At 36.3% G+C, this 16199-nt stretch overlaps 1 protein-coding gene across 1 annotated transcript in view; it reads right to left on the reverse strand.

Moving 5' to 3' along the window:
* Positions 1-1623: 1623 nt before the first annotated feature.
* PI15 (peptidase inhibitor 15) overlaps positions 1624-16199 on the reverse strand; it is a 28084-nt gene continuing 13508 nt past the window's right edge. Inside the window, exons 3-6 of the mRNA XM_072328966.1 lie at positions 11154-11272; positions 10506-10638; positions 10244-10359; positions 1624-7412 (exon numbers count right to left, since the gene is read on the reverse strand). Coding sequence (XP_072185067.1) covers positions 7277-7412; positions 10244-10359; positions 10506-10638; positions 11154-11272 — 504 coding nt within the window. The 3' untranslated portion in view covers positions 1624-7276. The remainder of the gene's footprint in view (positions 7413-10243; positions 10360-10505; positions 10639-11153; positions 11273-16199) is intronic.

The following is a 16199-nucleotide window of genomic DNA, read 5'->3' on the forward strand; positions in this document are numbered from 1 at the left end:
AGTGGATCCTAGACTGACAATAACTGCTGCACATTGAATGATACGAGACAACCCAAGCTCAAGTCAATTACAACATGTGGAATTGTTACCTTCTGTCTAAAGTGATGCCCATTCCTCCTGTCAAAGTAAAAGTTTAGATCACCTGGTCATGTATCTGAACTGTGGACTCTGCATGGGGAAGAGTAGGGGGACTGATTTTTAATTCCCAAAATCCGAGATCACACATCCCAGCTACAATCAGCTTCCATAATATGGGGGAGTCAAATACAAATCTGCCCCTCCACATCCTGGTTCCTGTAGGTGTGAAAATGAAGGTCTGAAATTGATGGAAACCTTGATTAGAAAACTAGGATTCTCAGACTTTGGACTTGTAGGAAGCCCAGTGGTCAATTCTGTTTCAGTCTCAGACATAGAAAAAAGGACAACTAGAGAAAATGAAAAAATTGAAATGGATTGATTTGCCTTATAATGTTCTTTCCAAAAACTGCAGAACAATTCATAGTTCAAGAGAAAGATGAAAGAGAAGCAAGATAGGAGAACAAGAAATCAAATCAAGTCTATCCAAATGTAAGCAGTTCTGCAAAAGAACCTGTGTTTTTTGTTTTTTGTTGTTGTTGTTTGTTTGATTTTAAGTAGCAGTAGTAGTAGTAGTTCAAATTGTACTGGGCTCAGATGAGGAAGATGGGAAACAAAAGTGAATGTTATTGGCCATCTACATACATTTGACATAATCCCTTTACAGTTGCCTAGGGAGTTAAAGCAAAAACTGTCTGTACGAGTAAAGCAAAATCAGGATTTATAACATCCCATGGGCAGGCAGATGTTCAGCCACTCCCAGGTAACTGGAGCTTATCACACCTAGCAGTTTCTTGGGAATACAAATGTCATCACTCTGAACATCCTCCCTCTTCTCCCTCTTTATTCCAGCTTTTATTGCCAAGCAAGACACCACATGGCATGGAATATCCCTTTCACCAGTTTGGGCCAGCTGCTCTGGTTCTGTAATCTCTCAGCTCCTTGTGCACCCCCAGCTCTTTTCTGGCAGGGTAATTACCAGAAATAGAAAAGTCCTTGACTCTGTGCAAGCACTATTCTGTAACAACTAAATCATCAGTGTGCTATCATGGCTATCCTCATCATAAATCCAAAATACTTAGCCATACCAGCTACTATGAAGAAAATTAACTGTATCCAAACCAAAAGTTGGACAGTGCCTTTGAACAGGCTTCTGATTTGTCATCCTAGCCAAAAGCACATAAGAAATCATCCCCTGACCACAAACTCTACTGGGTAGTTCAGACTTTCAGTGCTGCCTATTAAATGTCAACATTTTGGAGACTAAAATATAGATTTAAAGTATGCGTCAGAGTTCAAGTGTTTCTGTGCATACACACATATAGATGTACTTTAACTGAATTTAAATGCAGTTCAGATACGCCTTTTACCAGCTCCCTGAAAACTTATCTTCTCTGGGGAGGAAATCAACAAAAGAAACAACAAAAGATGTCTCCAAATACCATCAAGTGTAAATACTGATCATTTTACTCATTTATTTAATTGAATAGATGTTACAAAATAGAACAAAATGATGTACATTTCTGTATAGTTTCAGAGCATCAAAAATTGAAACAGGGATACAAATTTATATCTCAGATATAACATGTATATAGCATCTTATGACAGTATGAAAAAAATATTATATTGATACATTCACTGTAAGATGTGTAACAAAACAAGCTTTCTTCTCTGAAAAACCAGATGCAATCCCACCTGCTTAGTAATAATAATAATAAAATCTAAACAAGAAATAATGACAATCTATAATTAGAGGGAGAAAAGGACATTTTACTGTATAAATACTTAACAAGTTTTTGGCTTGGGTTCACATAGAAAGCATAGAAATGTCATCATTTTCCAATCCTCAGCATTTCCAGTCCTCAGAAAAATCTTCCGTCCTTATTGCAGATAGAAGTAGAAAAGCAACTGTAAATGGTTTGTTTGTTAAATGAACCCTGCCTTTAAGCACCATTTTGATTACTCAAAAGCACCCTACATGAAACATGATGTTTAACTCCTCAGAGTTATTAGATTCCAATATTACCATTCACTCTTAAGGAACAGGCTTCTTACTTGAGTTATTGTATCTAAGATGATTACTGACTTACATGATGACATCCTGAAGCTATAATGAGTTTGCAGCATGATAAACAGCTGAGTGTTTTGAAGGATTCCTGCTGTGAGCTACACATATAACATGAGGGATGTTCCCTCTCTTCTCCTGCCAGCCAAAATATCCCAAGAATAATTTACATGGATTTTCAGTACATAGGATTTTAAAAGAATTTTCTGCCCGATAGTCAAATGATAAATTACAAATGCTTAAAATATAGTAAAATCTCTTTCACTCTGAATTTTCTCTCTTGGCAGAAGAAAATACTGAACCACAACAATTTCAGCCTAGTATTCTCACACTTCATAGTCAGGTGAGCTCAGTAGAATGGGGTAACTATGAAATTTTATGCCTTATTTTAAAATGCATTCCCTTGTAATATGAACAGAAGCTCCTTCTATAACAGAAAATAAGTATATCTGAGACAAACTCAGTAACTGAATGTCACACAGCAAGAAAATTTTGAAATTATCATTAGTAATAATTCCTCTGTCTTGAACTAACTGTACAGGCTGTTCTTATGTTTTCTTGCTTTTTGCTCTATTTTCTAATGAAACAAAGCAGTTTGAGACATCTGTGGTTATTTCAGATCACTACTGACAGAGATTTAATGTTCCCCTTATGAATCCAAATGAGAAAGTTTGTGTCAGACCAATTGTGGTCTAACAAAAAGAGCACAAGAATTCTCTATTTTGCACCATTCTAAAAAGCACATTAGTGTGCTCAAATTCTATGAGATCATTTCATTCTTGAAGAAAAAAATTCAAGTGTTTTTTTTGTTTGTTTGTTTGTTTGTTTGTTTGTTTTTCTTGGAAATGTAACAACAAAGGACAAATTTCAACTGAACTTTTATTAAGGACCATTAGAATCTAGTATCTGAGTAAGACTGCTTTCCACACTCTACATTTTCTTAACTGTTTGAAGTACTGCAGCTAAAAATTACTCTGACATCTGAATAGCTCTATCTTACCTCATACTCTTAGAACACTGTATGGTAGCTAAGCAACAGCCAATGCAATTTTGATTCACTACTGTATTTATAAATGACATAAAGCTAACAACTGGAGGATTTATGCGATGGACCTCTTTTTTTAAAGCAAATGGACAAAGTCACGCATCTTTAAAATCAAGGTCATAAACTTAAAAACCAACAATCAAACAAAATGTATATGTTTGTTTTCTAAAAAACCGAAACCTTTTTGGAGTTAGACAAAATCAAACAAAAAATATATATTAGCGTTCTAAACCAGAAGAGGGCATTCATGCTTGTAACTGGATCCTTGAAGGTAATATATAAATATGTATATTTATCTATCTATCCCTCTAACTACATACATGGATATAGACATATTTATGATTTCCGTTAGATCCTAATTGTGGTATAGAGCACTTTTTCTCTGGGTAAGTTTCCTCTTTCAGATTGCTGTGGTTTTTCCCAGTGTTGGTAAGGGATAGCTCTTGAAGTCTCATTTTGCTATTTGCAGATGGAATTAGATTTTCTCACTCATACAAAAGTTATATCAAGCCTCCCGTGGTCTTCACTGAGTCTTGATCCAGCTCATCTCAAATTCAGAGGGGAACAAACTGATCTCAGAGAAGAGGAACACACAGCTTCTCAAGACTAAATGTGCAAGGTCAAGCTTGAATTTTCTGAAGTCATTAATTACCCCAGAGAGAGGAGTTGGAATCACTCAAATCTGCTCAGCATCATTCTGAAATCACGGCTGTCAGAGGTGTTACTCTCTCCATATTTTTTTCCCTCAGGCACCTCATTGTGATCAGAAGAGGATGCTGTTTGTTTTTGAACAGGAATACATTTCCCTCTCTGATGCTTATAAAATGCTCACTAGAACCTGAAAGAACCATAGAAAGGAACTTGGAAAGTAAATCCACCCCAGTGATTAATTATATGCTTAATGGGAAAAGACCTCTAAAACACTGTAGTGTATATGGTAATATTAGAAGAAAATCTACTCTTCCACAAAAATAATGTATTACTTCAGCACCAGAGTATATAGGTTAGCACCAAAAGGTATCAATCATCATCTCAGATGTTTAAATGAGGCAAAAAAATATCACAATCTCATGTAAAAAGCCACACTCAGTAGTTCATTATATCAACTACCCCATTTTTACTCTTCTACCTCTCACATTATTTTGAGAACAAATATTTTAACCTTATTCTAGTTTGTGTATGCTTTTATGATTTTGTATTTAGAACAGAACAAAAGTCTGAGCTAATTTCTCCAACAGCCAGACTGTTTTTAAAGGCACATTACTCTGCCTGGAAGAAGCACAAATATTTATGGCTGTGAGAATAGCAAATGGGGTTAGTTTGCCTCAGAATAACCTTGAACTCATCAAGAACTTTCCTCAATTCATATCATAGCAGACACACTGCTGAAGACATCTGAAGTCTTAGCATATATCAATGTTGTTTTTTCCAGCACCACTTTGTGCCAGGTAATCAATCAGGCAACCCTGATACTCACAAACAAAGTAGATCTTTTCTGATATTTTCATTATCCAACCCAAGACAAAGATATTATAGAAATAGGGGAGGTTCAGCTAGACAATACAGAAAGGCTTTACGTAAAATATTTATGAAATAAAGTGGAAGAACAAATTTTGCACCATAATCAAACGCCTGATTCACTGCCGTCATCTACATTCAATGAAAATATTCAGCTAATGCTTGAGTGCTTATGGCTGGTTTTATCAGGAGCTGCTCGTATGAAATAGCTTATATCCAGGTCCCTTTTTGTTGCTATCAATTACAGTATGAGTAGTTAATTCCTAGCACCATTATGGGAAGTTGAGGAAAACCTACATAGCTGTTTGTTAAAAGCAAAGTTTCCTATATCCACAGAAAACAAAATATTTCACAAAATTAAGGTATTTTAGCAACTTAAAAAGTAACAGATACAATGACATATATACCCGTTGTAATAATTTCAGCTGAATTACAGAATTATAAATTAATTTACAATGTCTAGTCCTGTTTGGAAAGTGTACCATATAACATACAAGTTGCAAATTCCAAAGTGCATAGTCACTTATCAATAGACCTTTTGCTATAGGTTCCATGGTGTAACCTGAACTTTTGCTTATGCTCTGCATCCTTTCTTGTATTTTCACATGAAAACGTCAAAGTGCACTGTTTTATCTGTGCTATCTTTACTCCTTGAGAAGATTTCTTATGTGGAAAAAATTTTTTATCTGTCTCATGCATCTTTGTCAAATACTGTGCTAGTTGAGGGCTGGTGACCCACCTAGTAGTTTTATCTCATAAAGTTATTTCTGTGTGTACATAAGTACAAATACATACATGTGTACATGGTTATACTTCACTCCCAAAACAGAATTTTACTCAAAGTATTTAGCTGATCTCACACTTCTGAACCCAGGATCCCTTGAAACCAGAAGGAAAACCATATGTATTCTAATTGTGTGAATACAGGTAGAATATTATTAGAGTTGTTCCTCCAGAACATGGACACCTTTTAAGACAGTGTACTTCTCTAGTTAATTTCTGGTCACATGGAGAAGCATAATTGACCAGAAATATCTGAACAGTCACAGATCAGTTGCTGATATTCTCTGAAAAATCAGACTAAGGGCAAATGAAGAGGAGCTGTTATATTCAGCAAGCTGTACAGTTCAGCCCCTCCACACATGTGTCTAGATGCAGAAAAAGAAAAGCTAATGTGAACAATTTCAACTTTTTATATAGTGCCACCATTGTACATCATTGGATGATGGACTGTTTCAGACAGACACCCTCAAAAGGACTGTCATATAAAGAAAAATATTTCACTAGTGCAATAGTTGTGGTAGACACTGAATTTCTTTCTTTTTATAGTCTTTTTTTGAAGAAAACTAATTGTGCAAAATTCTAGCTGGAAATGTACTCTCTCTCTCTCTGTGAGTACATACTATGCATTCTGTTCAGATTTTGATAGAAAAGGTGAGAATAATTTGTCTTTTAACAATTCATACAGATATTTTCACAAAATAGCGAAATATATTTTAAAGGACATTGTCAATTGCTTTAGAAATTTGGAATCTTTACCACTAATCTGAATGAAGAAATAAAGTGTTAAAGTTGACTGATGAATTTTTAATGTTTTACTTGGAAATCCTCTTACCTATTTTTAGGTCCAAGCTGTTCTTGAAAATGTCAAGTGGATGAGATTCAGTAACAGCATGTATAGTGGGAAGATAATAGTTTGAAAGATGTAGTATGTAGATCATGTACTGATATGCACTGCTTTGTAGCAATATATTTCTTTTCTTCCAGAACAGGAAAAATCTACTGTGACAATGCACATTCATACTTCTATGACTGTGTTCAGAAACACAGTAATACAAAGTTTGGTTGTGTTGATTACACCAATACATACAAAGTGATATAGCTTTCTATCAACATCAGGTTTTAGGCACATGATTGACAGCCACTGCATCTTGGCCCATATGGTTTCTCATTCTGTCTAATTTTTCTGTCTGCACACAGGCATCATTGATGATAGCAGCAGCCGTGTGCTGAATTCTTGAAACACCATAAATGAATTAAAGTTGTGCATGAGGTAGGTAATATCCTGCAGTTTCTCTTGCAGATATGTTTTCCTCTGCACAGTCCCACTGACACTGCAGATGAAAGCACAGGTATAAATGGGAGGAACACTTGGCAGTGTGAGGAAGAATTACTGCTTGACAGTCAGTTTTTAAAACACAGTACTAAACAATGATCCTTCTCTTTCAAAACCTATTATTTCTAAAAGGACAGCATATCTTAGGTATAAGTTGACAGTACCTTTTAATGTGCTTTTAATAGAACCTTATTTTCAGGAAGCTACGCTTGCAAAAATGAAAATGAGTTTGCTCTCCTTTACAGAATGTTAATCTTAAAGGGCTAATGTGAGTCATAAATCCCAAAGAGTTAACAACTAATTACACTATACTATGGAAGCTAATTATACAAAAGCATACAAAAAGAAAACATCAGAGTATTATTACAATATCTCTCTATATAAAATATGTGCAAAATTCAATATACAAGCTTCTTGTTACTCATCCAAGTTTTTTAAAAATAATGTAAACATTAACTTATTTAAACCAATATAAGTAGTTTGATGTTACTCCTGGAAAACAAAGATTGTCGGTACAAGAACCTCCATAGCTTGGAGGGCAAGCAGAACATGGGACTCCTACTTTATATGGTGCCTCTCCAATCCAATTCCCCCTGAAAATAAATAAATAAAATAAATAAATAAATAAATAAACAGAATACTTCGCATTTTGAGAATGGTGGAAAAAATATTCATTAATGGTACCTTCTGGGTGATAAAGTGAATGTTTTTAGTGATATATCGTAAATGTACTATTACTGAAAACATGCATTAATATATTTCTGGAGGTTACTGGCAAATATCATTTTACTGATTTAAAAAAGACAAGAGGATTGTGACCATGTTGTCCCTGACCAGTAGTCTATCCCAATATCCTTTACATGTCTGCAGTGGATTCATGACAAACAAGTGACTTTTGAATCCCCAGGACAGGGATATTCCAACCATTCAAGAAGACTTCAAGGGAAATAAGCAACATAAGCACAGATGGCAATGTTTTCCTTGAGAATATTTTGTCTGGCAGTTATCTTAAAAGTTTATTGTTCAAAGGCGGAAAGATGAACTGAGTGAATCAGTATCAGGTTTCACTGCCCTGGATCCACATTGATCTGAGGTTGAATTCACAGTTGGAGGCAAAAAGAAAAGTATTAACTACTGCAGTGTAATAGAAATAACTTTATGTGGGCATTTACAGGGATTTCAGGTATTAATGGGATGTTGAGGGCTCTCATTTGGTGAACTGAGATGTACAGTTTGTGAGAGAGCCATAGGGAAGAAAGGGTAAAAATGGTAACTGAAAAATCTACGTGTCTGAAAATTCTATCCAGACTTTTAAGTGCTTGTTTAAATCTCCAGACTTTTACGTGCAATGATTGTGATGTCAGCAGAAAGCTAAAATTAAGTTTTTGTTTAACTGTTACATCTCACTCAACAGAGATCTTTCCTCTAGTTTGCATGTGATGTGGTATAGCACTGAGGAATGAAATTATTTATAAGAGATCTTCTCATTCTCCAGTTCTCAGCCAATAACACTGGATCAAAAACCCTGGTCTGGTTTGTACCTTGGAAGAAAGCAGGAAGCTCTCATATAATTTGCTCATTCCTACTTCTTTTCCAAATGGGTACAGCAGACTGAGTGCTCAGGAAATATATTTAGTTTGATAACAGATATGGAAATCCAGAAAGGGGTTTTCTGAAAACTGATTTCTACTTCATTTTCTGTACAATGCACACCTGATTTTACTTAGTTCATATTAGTTAACTAGGTGCAGGACCTTTGTAAATTGTGTAATTATCCTCCTAAAACTTTTTTCTTCTAATTTCAGAAGCATATATATTTTTCAGCATTATGACTTAGTATTAGAGAAAATTATTGGAGTTCTAAAGCCCAAATCTTTGCCAAATTCCAATTCTAGTAACTAAGGAGGCTATATTCAGCCTTTTCTGCTTTAGAGGAGCTTCTGATGTATCCCTTCTGAGGGACACAGCCTCTACTGACTGACAGAGACTTCTGCATATGTTCTCAAGGACATCAAGTCCACTGTCCTCAAACTAGTATTTATTAATTCTTAAGAATATAACCTTAAATTAGACAATTTTTTTTAGTATCCTTTGTTTATGACTGCGCACAAAGTAGGTATGAAAATCCTGATTCTACTACCTAAGAAACAAAAGTCTACTAAAAATTTCCTCCAGAGAAAAAGCTTGTAACTTCAGGCTTTGGTTTGCCTTTTGAGAAATATATTGGGATTTTTAGGCTGAGAAGATATAAATAGTATTTGGCTTTCTTTTATAAACTCTGATTTCATATTTCTAGGTTATAGAGCTAGATGTCAGGGTCAGGGTTTTTTTGCCTGATACTCCTTGCATTCATTTCTCACCAGTCTTTACTAGTAGATATTAAATATAAAAGTGTGAAGAAATATTGATTTCCAAAAGAGAAGGTGTTTTGTGTTTGTTGGTTTGTTTGTTTTGTCATTTTTCTTACTAAATCTTAGCTTCTTTCAAATTGAGAAATCTTTAAAATCTTAAAAGAAATCTTTTACATGTGTAACAGCTAGAATGGCATCATACTTAGGCATAAACTTTACCACAAAAGGACCTGTGTCTGAATGAAAGTTTTATAGAAAATGTGCTCAATTAATTATACTTGGATTTCTATACAGAATTATGGCTCTACCTAATATTAAACAGCCAGAGAAACCAGCCATTTACACCATCTATAATGCTTTTGAAGATCTGGTCCAAAGCAGAGCAAATCAAAGCTCTCTCAGATTCACAATTTATTGGTTTATTTTGCACCTAGACATGAGTTTAAGTTGTTGCCTAGGGAACGCTGGGTGAAAAATCATTTCTATATTTCAGTTTTATACAGGTCACAGCACAGGTGTCTGATATAAGGGCAATCCATAGGTGTCTATGATGCATACTCTGATGGACTCAAATTTGGAAGGCAAGATTAAATTTGTAGAAACTGAATTTAGGTAAAAGGACTACACTGAGCTTAGGTAAAAGCACTGTATAAGAAATCTATGCTAGGGCTGCCCTTAAGAAAAGGTCATCTGTGGGCAACAGTGCGGGTTCAGTCTTACCTACAGTGTAGTAACTTACCCGAGGAAGTCTAGTTCACCGTGAGTAAACATAATAGATTGAAGTAATAAGGAGCTAAAACTAGAGCAGATCCAACACATAGGAAGAGGACAAAGAAATAACAGTAGAAAATATATTTTGCCTTTTGCTCCATACAGACCAAGGGACTTCTTTTTTCTTCTGTATACTAAAGTCAAGCATGTGCAGCATATTCAGATATGATGTTAGCATGAATGAGCAGCATGCAGAAAAAGCACAAATAAAGGTCAAGATGCAAAAAAAGGTGTAAGCATAAGAGAGGATCCAAACATGCAAGCAGTATAAAAATAAACAATATTAAAAGAAAGTAACTCACTTTGGGGCATAGTTGCATACCAAGTAAACAGCTCGTCGCCAAACAGATCCCCAGACGTTCATATTTTGGCATGTGTGGATTGCGCAGCCTATACGATTGGAAGTGGCCCAAACCATCTGAATAAATATTCATTATTGGTGAAGTCCAAATTGAAAAGAAATATATTTATATATAGACATTTATATGAAAAAGAGCTATAAATAAATCATAGAAAAGCCCAGCTTTGTACAGCAGATTTTGAAAAGAATGCAATGTATATAACCTGTGTGTAATGGGTGCACATGGGTCCATAGCATCGCATAGGGCACCTGGGGTTGCAGTCCTGAGGATAAGGAAAAGCATAATCCTTCACTTCATCGTACCATGGCTTTACCAACTGGAGAATAGATCGATACCTATGTTTGTTTAAAGACAGAAAGGGAATATATCATTTCAGATTTAGATATTTTGGAATTTTCTGCTGATATTCACTGTGATACAAGTCACCTAAAAGTACATTTCTCAGTACATCACATGGTCATAGCATTAAGGTTGGATATTGGGAAAAACTTCTCGAAAAGAGCAATAAGGTACTGGAATGGGCTGAGCTGCCCAGAGAGGTTGCTTAGTCACTGTCCCTGGAGGTGTTTAAGAAACATGCAGATGTGATACTAAGGAATGTGGTTTAGTGGACAGTATTGGTGGTAAGTAGGATTAGAAGATCTTAGAGCTCTTTTCCAACCTTAATGATTCTATGATTTTATGGTTCTATTGTAAGAAACTACTCTGGTCAAACAAAAATCTTTGTAAACAATAGATGGATATCAATTATTACTAGAACACTAAATGTCTCTTGCATCAGCCTAAGATTTGAATCTCAAAGGCCTTTCAAAGACTGACAAAATAACTCTTCCAGAAGATATCTGCCTACCTTCCAGTTCTCACAGACAGGTTCTGGCCCAAGAATCTCAGTAAGTAGGAAGGTCCATGGTCCCAAATGCATGTAGCAGCCCAAGCCTCTGCAGATTTGGCAAGAGTTTCATCCCAAACCTGACAAAACAAAGCACCATTAGCAGCAGAACAGGGAAAAAAAAAAAAAAAAAAAAAAAAAAAAAAAAAAAAAAGAGCAGCCATAACAAGAATGTGAGAATATCTTAAGTCACAAATATTCAAACATAACCTCTCAAAAACAGACCTCTCAAATACAGACAGTCGTGGATTAGCAATCAGCACATACGGGCAACAACATCTGCCCCAAATCTGGGCAGAATCCCTGCCTGCATCATCAAAGGAAGGCCTATATTCATGTCCCTTCTTTGTACCTGGAAAAGCCCTTGAACAAGCATTCTTCTACTTTGTTAATGAGACCCATGTGTGGAGAGGAATAAAACACTGGATGGGGCTCAAATGGAAGGCTAAAGCAAAGGAAGAACATTCACCACAGGTATTACATACCTCGCAGAACCCCAATATTTTTGAAATAACATTTCAGGAGTAGACAGAGAGTATGTGTGTAGCAGGTTTTTGTATCTGAGGCCACAAAGTCAAGAAAAGGGATTTCACAAAAACAAAAAAATGAATAGTTTCCAGGTGTAGAATCATTCTCAACACCATCTTTGACATAGGAGCTGACATTGCTATCTGACTGGGTTAAAAAGATCAGAGGTTTGTAAGAGCAGATTCAGCTTCTCAAGTTCTACACCAATGGTAAGAACATGACAAGTGAACTTAAACACTCTCTCCTTATACACTGATGTTTGCTCATTCACATGCTTAGTTATAACTTGATGCACTGCTGGAACTACAGATGAAGAACAGCCTACTGTTATGTTACACAGAATCACAGAATCACAGAAATTTTCAGGTTGGAAAAGACCTAGAAGATCATCTAGTCCAACCATTACCAATACTTCCCAGCTAACACAAATCCTAAACTATCTGTCTGTTTAAGTGATATCCAAGTAGGCCTTAGATCCTAAAATTAGACACGAATTTTGAAAACCTCATATAAACTGTTTTGCTACTGAACAGTTTTAGGGAATTGCACATAGAAAGAAAGGAACAAAATGTAGCAAAATTTCTAGACACATTGCATCTTTTTAAACACAAAGATGAACTCATAAACCTTAAGCAGCTACAAAATAAAGACTGTGCTCTGTAAGGTATGAAATAAGAAACAAAATCAGCAATAAACTTATCAAAAGATCAGGTGTCCCACAATACAAATATTTTCTGTACTATGAGCTAATACAGATTTCCAAAACAATGAACTCATACTTTTAAGTTCCCAAGACTGCAGAGTGAAAGGACTGACCACAGATCATTGACTAGGACAGTAATTCATGCCCCCAGCTGCTTGTAATTTGTGAAATTTCCCCAAGCAAAAAGAAATAAACCTTTCTTAACATAGAGTGGTTGAGGTATTTTCTGGATTAAAGCTGAAGTACAACAGATATCAATATAAACCCTTAATGCAAATGATCCTCCATTCAAGTTGAATCACTTCAGTGAAAGTAAGATGGATTGTGTTTAAAGCAGAGAAGGATAACTATACACCTGTTCATCAAAGGTACCAGAATGAGGCCAATGCAAAAACAGACGAAACAGAGGAGAGTTAGGAAGAAGCATACTAAAAAGGAACAGTCTTAAGCCAGAGAGTGCTTTGACTTCATCTCTGAAAAATGAAGGGAGTTTCTTGGAGGAGATAGAGATAAGCCTATAACTCAAGAAAAGAAGGCTAAGCTGGAGCACTACCATACATGAGGAGGGACCTGGAGTTGCTTCAGCACTGTCAAAACCTAAAAAAATGCTTCAGGGTCCAAGAAGAAGAAAACTGTGTACTGATATTTGTCCTGATTTCTATCTCTGTTATTAAGCCAATCATCTGAATGCATCCAGTACACAAATAACCCTTTATAATCTCTGCAGTTTATCAGTGGTACCAAAAGGATAGCTGAAAGAGGAGGCAATAGCAGATACCATCATAAAACTGGGCATGGGAATCACGCCTGAGAGGCCAGGGCCACAGATAGTGCTTGGAACCTGCCCAGGCATGGGGGAATGGAGAAGCACATGAACCAGTGTGTGGGTCCAAACACAGTTTCCTGGTGTGCATCCATAAGGGGCAGTTCAGCCAGTATTGTGACACCCCATAAACACCCTCCTTTGCTGGGATTAATCACGCTTCTGGCATGAGTGCTCTCTGCCAGGAGGCTGAACATGAGGTTTGCGTACTTGCTCCCAAGTGACCTGGCTGCAGTCCCACAGTAATTTGAATGTGTACTATATTTGCACAAATAGCATCAAGCTCCTGGTTTTCACTCAGCATATTTATTTATTTATTTATTTATTTATTTGCATAGTAAACTGCCTTGCAAAGTAGTGTGTTACTTGTTACAAAGAACTGTGAAGACTAGATTGAGTTTTCACCATTAACGCCCTTTATAAACTGGGCATGTTTCTTTCTTGGACAGTGAGAATATTGCTAGTCCACTTTCTTTAGCTTCATTTTGTGTTACTCTGGAATCATTAGCATCATTAGATTGGGAAAGTTTTAGGGGATTATTTCAAACTCAGTTGAAATGTGTGAGGTTGACAGGTGAACTATACTGGGTATATAGTTCACTCTGCTTGCCATTATTTACTCACTCTTGACCACTCTCTGGACATACTAAATTTTTGGCAGAGAAGAGGAAGAGAGAGAACAAGAACGAGCACATGACCTCTGCATGAGAAATGAGAGGGAGAGCGAACATCTGCAGTATCTTTCAATTCCTTCCACTACTTCATTAACAGGTTGATGAAATACCCTTGTACGGAGTCCCCTCCTGCTAGGTAATCGTTTGTATTTCATGAGGAAGGGAAGTGCACTTCACCAACATCTTTTCTTTTCTAGAAGTGATGGTCTCAGTACATCTAGGACTAGCTCTAGTTCCTCTTCACAAGAGAAGGAAAATAATTAATTCTAGGCTGACGCGGAAAAAATGATTATCTCAGAATGACCTTAAATGTTCTAAACTGCAAGAGGCTGTACTGTTACTGCAGTCTTTCCAAAGGAGTTTGATTCTGAGTCAAAACTTGTTTTAATTTTTATCTCAGATCAGTTCCCTGTTTTAGCTATGCAGGAGACCATGGCAAACTGATTTAAGGCTTTATGAACCCACGAGGCTTCAGTGCTCTACACACACACACAAAGAAAATAAGAAAAAAAAACAAAACAAAAAAAAAAAAAAAAAAAAAAAAGATGCACAGAACTACAGAACTAGAAAAATATCGTAAAAGTAGAAAATGAAGTAACATGAGGGGTAGTTTCTAGATGAAGAGAAATTGAAAAGTTCAAAGCAATTAACAAAGAAGTTTAAAACTGTGATAAACAAAACTGTGAACTGTGTAATAGCGGTCAGTCCAGCCTTTCTATTAAACATGGCAGAGAAACTTGCCTAACATGAAAGGAAAATCGAAAAAAAAAAAAAGATTTTCATACACAGTGAGTCGAGATCTGAAGAGGTGACTCATCCTCATAAACTAATCATGTAAATACACAGGGCCAGACTTTGCTCATTCACTCCTGTGGGGATAGCAAATTTTTGTATGCTAGGCCCTTAGTGCTTGGGGGAAGAACTTACCTTCCTGTGATCAAATATAAAGACGTGGGTTTAACTGATCCATGAGCAGTTAAAAGCATCTCACCACACTTCCACTGGCAACTTGAAGTCAACATCCTTTGACCAAATTATTTTTCTTTCCTCAGCCAAAGATTATTTTCCTATAAAGCTGTCTGACTATGTTCCACACACAACTCCCTGCTAAACAACACTTAAAAATTATACTTACTTAATTTTTTTCCAACAGACTGAACATAGGTGAGAGGCCAATGCTAGGATTTGGGGCAATATCAATATCCAAACACACTTCCCAAGACTCAGTAAAGTTGCTGTGGGGTTTCTGTGCACTCAAACAGCACATGCTAGTTGAGCATCAGGAATAAAATCTAAGCTTTAATTAAGTCAGGGGGAATTTTGCCAGAGTTTCATCTGAGATTGTTATTCCTACCCATTCTATAAACAAATAGTAAAATAAATTCTTGTAGAATTTCTTGTAAGACCGCGGGAGCTTCTTTCCTTAGAGGAAACCTTGTAATGTCATGGGTCACACCTTCCTGCCTTTCTGTAGCTGTTTTTTTCAGGGGAGTAAACTCTTTGAAGGAGACAATACTAGTAGGACAAGGGGAAATGGTTTTAAGTTGAAAGAGGGAAGATTTAGGTTGGATGTTAGGGGGAAGTTCTTTACTAGGAGAGTGATGATGTACTGGAACAGGCTGCCCAGGGATGGCGTGGATGCCCCATCCCTGGAGGTGTTAAAGGCCAGGTTGGATGGGGCCCTGGGCAACCTGATCTAGTAAACATGGAAGTTTGGTGGCCCTGCCAGGCAGGGGGGCTGGAGATTCATGATCCTTAAGGTCCCTTCCAACCTGGGTCATTCTGTGATTCTATGATTCTGTGTGATCCTTACAAACTATATAAATAAAGGGGATACAGTTGCTTTTCTAAACTTTGTTGGAATATTTTTTAATACCATAAGGTTCTGATCACCACTGTTCTCTAAGGTAATAAAATTATGATGAAACTGAAGAAACATTATGGTGAAGAAAAAAGGAAGGAAACTACAGTATTAGAAAGATCTTTCCACAACAATTGAAGACAAATACCTGGCTATGCTTTTATTTGAGGAATGGTGTACATAACTATTACCCAGCTGAATTGAACTTTAAAACAATGTCTGCAGTTCAAATGAAGAAGCTTTCTCTTTTGACTCTGTTCAATTTATGTGTTAGGGGAGCAATTTTTGCAGCAGAATGGGAACTAAAATGGAAAGCAGCAGGGTACTTCAGGCAGCAACTTCACTATGTTATTTGTAAATAGAACACAATGACAATTTATGTGTAAAAAGGGTTAAATGGAGCTCTATTAATCAGTAT

The sequence above is a fragment of the Excalfactoria chinensis genome, chromosome 2 (genome assembly GCF_039878825.1).
Source record: "Excalfactoria chinensis isolate bCotChi1 chromosome 2, bCotChi1.hap2, whole genome shotgun sequence".
Lineage (NCBI taxonomy): Eukaryota > Metazoa > Chordata > Aves > Galliformes > Phasianidae > Excalfactoria > Excalfactoria chinensis.